The sequence below is a fragment of the Monoraphidium neglectum genome, assembly GCF_000611645.1.
Source record: "Monoraphidium neglectum strain SAG 48.87 unplaced genomic scaffold scaffold03496, whole genome shotgun sequence".
Classification (NCBI taxonomy): Eukaryota; Viridiplantae; Chlorophyta; class Chlorophyceae; order Sphaeropleales; family Selenastraceae; genus Monoraphidium; species Monoraphidium neglectum.
In genome coordinates, this window is record NW_014010133.1 from 1,366 (window position 1) to 6,270 (window position 4,905).

Genomic DNA, 4,905 nt, shown 5'->3' on the forward strand with positions numbered 1-4,905 from the left:
CCCAAACGAGGCATGGGTGCCAACGATGATGCGGTCCGCGCCCGCCGCACGTCCGCGACTGCCAGGGTGCGCGCCAAGCTGCTGCCACGCTGCCGATTGCGCGCGCCACCCCTAGCCCACCACTGCTGCTGCTGCTGCTGCTGCCGCCAGAGCTGCAGGCAAGGGAAAGCAATAGATTTCAACCAGTTAAGGAGCATGCCTCAGCCATAGGCCCGTTGGTCTGCGCAAACACCAATCGCTCGCCACCAATTCCATGGGCTTCCCGTATCACCCGTTACTGCATGCCCCTGCCGTCCCCAGGCCGCCCCCTGCCGCACGCCAGGCCTCCCCGCAGCCGCGCCCACCTGGCCGCATTCCCCGCGCCTACTCGTCGTCCTCGCCCTCGTTCTCCGCGATGTTGAAGTAGCGGAGCTCGTAGACGGAGCGGTCCTTGTTGGAGGCGATGACGCGCAGCCAGTCGCGCACGTTGTGCTTCTTGAGGAACTTCTTGGTCAGGTACTTGACGTACCGCTTGGACATGTGCGCCTCGCTGGTCACGGTCACCTTGGACTTGTCATGGGACACCTGGTGTCGCGGGGTGACACAGCAGTGCGCCAGGTGGGCCAATCCTGCCGCCAGCGCAAGGAAGTGCAGCCAACACCAAGCTGCCACAAGGGCCTGTGGCATCATCCACACACCGAGGGCCAGCAAACGCCGCCAGCCTGCGCGCTCAGGCAGCGCCACAGCCACAAGCTGCGCGAGTTTGGCACGGGGGAGGGGGGCAAGCCGGCTGCGCTGCTGGGCCTGGACTCGGTCCTGGGCTGGGATCCCCCTGCTGGCGCGCAGCCCCTCACCTTGACGCTGTCCCCCAGCACGCCGGTCTTGCCGTTGACCTTGATCTTGTCGGCCAGGAACTTCTCAAACGACGCGATCTCCATGATGGAGTCACCCACGGGCTTGCTGCGGTGGTGAGCACAACCGGCGGCCGGTGGGGGCGCGTTGGGCATCAACTAGGCAGCACCAAAGGGGCGCCCTGCATGCTTCAGGCAGGCGTGTCGGAACACCTGCTGCTGGGCAACTAGTGCCGTGCTTTGCGGATGCACCCAGGTACGGGTGCTGTTGCACTTGTTGCCTGCCGTGAGCGTCATGACTGTGCTGCAACAAAACCACACTGTTGGCTTAGCCTGCCATACGACTGCGACCAAATCTGCTGCTGGGGCTGGGCTTCTAAGCAAGTGCACCTGCTCATGTTGCTACCGCCGCTATCCCTGCTGTGCAGCTGCCAGTAGCAACTGCAGCTGCTCGTTGCAACTGCAGCTGCTCGTATTGTCCTGAAGCCGCTGCTGCTGCCGCTGCAGCTGCTGCCGTCTTGCTCTGCCTGCTGACACCACACTGACACAGTGGTGACCACCTGCCTGCCATCAATACCAGGCAAGCCTGTGCCTCTGCTGATGCTGCAGCAGCACCAGCGCTCAAGAGCATGCGTACACATGCCAGCTCAATACAGCCTATCAATTGCGAGCAAGCCTCGCCTGCTCCCAGCCGTTCCCACTGTTCACCTGCAGTCCACCACGAAAGACAGCGCCTTCTTCTTGGGGGCGGCGCCCTTGGCAGGCTTGGCGATCGCCATTGTGGCTGCCTGGGTCCCCTGCAGAAGTGATGGCGACGTAGGCGATGCAGCACATCAGCTGGTGCATCGCAGCAGCGGCTCTCGTTTGCTGGTGGCTGGTGCGGCAGGACAGCCCTGTAGCTGCTCAAGCATACGACGATGCTTTTTGAAGACGAACAAGAGCCTGAACGGACTCTGCTTGTCACTCGCTGCCTTGGCCGCCGCGGTCTGGGGCGAGCCAGGACGGTGATAAGGCTGTTAAATCACACATTTATTGCATTGTCAAGCTGCACTTGTGAGCTGTAGCGGACGGCTCATGCTGATTGAGCGCCACCGCATCAGCTGAGGCTGCGTGCTCCAGAGGGCGTTTCCTCGCACCTTGCGCTACTGGTATGCAAGAGGAAAGAGGCAGGTGAGTCGGACGCGCCGAGACTTGGTGCAAGCCGAACACTGTCTCTTCGGCTGCCGCCGCTTTTGCGCGCTGGTTTGCACTTGTGGGGTGCGGTGGTGGTGGCTAAAATAGGTGAAGCCGGAAAATGCATCAGACAATTTGGTTGCGCACTTGTGCAGCCCGGTTGACACACAATCGCTCCAGCCTACACCCACACCTCTGTGAGCGTGGCCAGGTTCGTTCGTTCAACTGCTGCGCGTATGCAGTCGGGGTGTAAGGGGTGGGCACAGCAACACATTGACAGCCAGGTGGTTCTCACCAACTGCCAGCAGCTTCCAAACATACCTGATTGCAGCACTGGCTGAATAGATTGCCCTGCTAATCTACATCGCGCACGGTACTTCGCGCAGGCACAGGGGCCTAGCCGCTGGCAACTGACTATGGACAGGATGCACGGAAACCACCTATGCAGAGAAATCCCCGCCAGCGACAAATACACTCTAGTTCAAGGCACTCATAGATGCTGGTGCATGAGGGGTGGGATGTCAGCATACCAAGGTCCCCGTCACACCTGGTGCAGCAGCCAGGGCTGCGCCTTGCATCGTGTGCAGCCCAACACAACCAGTTTTCAACTTCACTACGGCAACCACAGCCGATGCCAGCTGCAGCGCGGCTGCATCAAGCCTTGCGACGGCCGCCTGAGGGGCCCTTGGTTGGCAGCACAGCCGCTTCTTTGCCGCCAGGCGTCAGGGCCGCATGCGTCGCTAGTACCCTTATATTTCAGGGCTGTCGGACTATCTGATGCTTGGCCCAGCCCGGCGGCGTGGCCACTGCGCACCCAACCATGTGCGTGGCAGTTGCGTTTTTGTTCGATTTGTGCGCGGGGAAAAGCATGGAAATGGTGGTTATGGCAGCATCAGCAACTCAGCGAATAAAGCAAGACATACAGGTTTGCCTCATGGCCACACCACAAATCATCATATGCAAGCCATGCATCAAACAAACGCCTCCGCGCATCACCCGCAGTGCACTCGCAGCGCTCACGCAACCCACGCCGCTACCGGTATGTGCCTGGTCTTGGGTCGTCCTCATCAGCTGACCATCTATTTGATGCTGTATCTTCTCATCATGATGTTCAGCTGATATGATATCGTGCTGGTGAAGATCATGTTGGTTCGGCACACCGGTGCATAAGGAGATGGCTAGATATATGTAGAGCCCGGTATTTTGACGGCACAGAACCAATTCTTGATGAGGGCGCTGGCAATGGACCCCTGGCGATCGCCGCGAGCGCGGCACGTAAGCGGTAGCCATCCTGCTCGTGCTGGACGGGCAGCGCCGCCCGCAGTCCCTCATTCACAGCCACCACATGTCTCCCGCTGGTGCGCACCTGTGCACCTGTGTGCTTGTACATTTGTGCCAGCAAGCGGCAACCCCTCGCACCACACGTGAACGCCATGGACTGCATGATTGGCGTTCCTGGAGGTGTATTTGACGCTGCATGGCCATGGGCGCGCTGCTGCCGGTGTGTACGGCACACTGGCAGGCGCTGATTTCGTCGATTCAATCATCTGACAACCGCGTGACAGGCCGGTCTTTGGGCAGCCCTCCTGCACCGCTCTGAGTCTTGGGGCCAGTGCGCACGCACGAGGGGCGTCACCCCGGGTGCCCCTCGCGCTGAGCGGCAGCAGCAGGCTCGGCGCCGCCCCGGCCGGCCCCGCGGGCCGCGCGTCCCCCAGCCCAGCCAGCAGCAGTGACGAGCCCGCACGCAACAGCAACGGCGGTGACGGGCACGGCGCCGGCGCCGGCGCCGCGGCGCCGGCGCTGCAGCCGTCGGGGGCAGCGGCGGAGGTGGCGGTGGCGGGCGGCAGCGGCGGCCCTGACCCCTTGGACCGCGAAATCATGGCCATCGCCTTGCCCATGCTGTGAGCTGGGGGTGGGGGAGCTTTGAGGGTCAGATGGGGGGAAGACGGCGCCGGCGGCGGCAGCGCTCTCGGTGGGGCAGGAGACGAGTGGCGTACCACAGGCTACAGGCGCGCTGGTGATGGCGTCGGTCGCGGCTGTCATGTCGGCAGGTCGGGGCGGCGGCTGCGCTGGATTTCCGGGAGGCGTCAGCCTTTAGTGTGCGCGCAGCGGCCCTGTTGCTGTTCCAACAAGGCTCGTGCGCCGCGCGGCCCCGCGTTGCCCCAGGGCCACCCTTGCGGCGGAGCCGTTGGCGTCACTGGTGGACACCGCCTTTGTGGGTGAGCGCGGGCTGTCCCCGTCACCCGCCAACCCCCCCTTACCACCTGCCCTGTGTGGCAGCCCTTCCACCGCCCCACTCCGATCACACCAGCCGTACCCTCCCGACACACACACACTTGGACACTTGCGCCCAAACCCCCACCCCCCGCGCGCGCTTGCTCACATGACGCCCGCGGCCCCTGGTCCCCCCCCCTCATGCAGGCCGCCTGGGCGCCGCGCAGCTAGCGGGGGTGGGTGTGGCCCTGAGCGTGTACAACACGGTGACTAAGCTGGTGCAGGTGCCGCTGCTCAGCATAGCCACCACCACAGTGGCCGCCGCCAAGGGGGCAGGCGGGGGAGCAAGCGCGGGCGCGAGCGCCGGAGCAAGCGCGGGCGCGGCCGAGGCGGCCGAGGCGGCGGCCGCCGCGGGCGACGGCGCGGCGGGCGGCGGGGGCGGGTCTGCTGAGGTGTCGTCTGCGGCGTCCGCGGCGCTGCTGGTGGCGGCCGCGGTGGGGGTGGCGGTCGCGGCGCTGCTGCTCGCCTGCGCTCCGGGGCTGGCGTCGCTGTGGGGGATCGGGCCGGAGTCGCCGCTGCGGCAGCCGGCGCTGGACTTCCTGACGCTGCGGGCGGTGGGGGCGCCCATCAGTGTCGTGCTGCTGGTAGCGCAGGTAAGGGCCCCAGGGGGGGGGGTGCTGCTGAGGCC

At 64.5% G+C, this 4,905-nt stretch overlaps 1 protein-coding gene across 1 annotated transcript; it reads right to left on the reverse strand.

The window, feature by feature from the left end:
- Positions 1-363: 363 nt before the first annotated feature.
- MNEG_12887 (60S ribosomal protein L22-2) lies at positions 364-1,609 on the reverse strand (the record flags this gene model as incomplete). Its single annotated transcript, XM_014038641.1, has 4 exons — positions 364-564; positions 834-939; positions 1,221-1,394; positions 1,539-1,609. The coding sequence occupies 4 exons, from the start codon at positions 1,607-1,609 to the stop codon at positions 364-366; spliced, it is 552 nt and encodes a 183-aa protein (XP_013894095.1).
- Between the last annotated feature and the right edge of the window lie 3,296 nt (positions 1,610-4,905).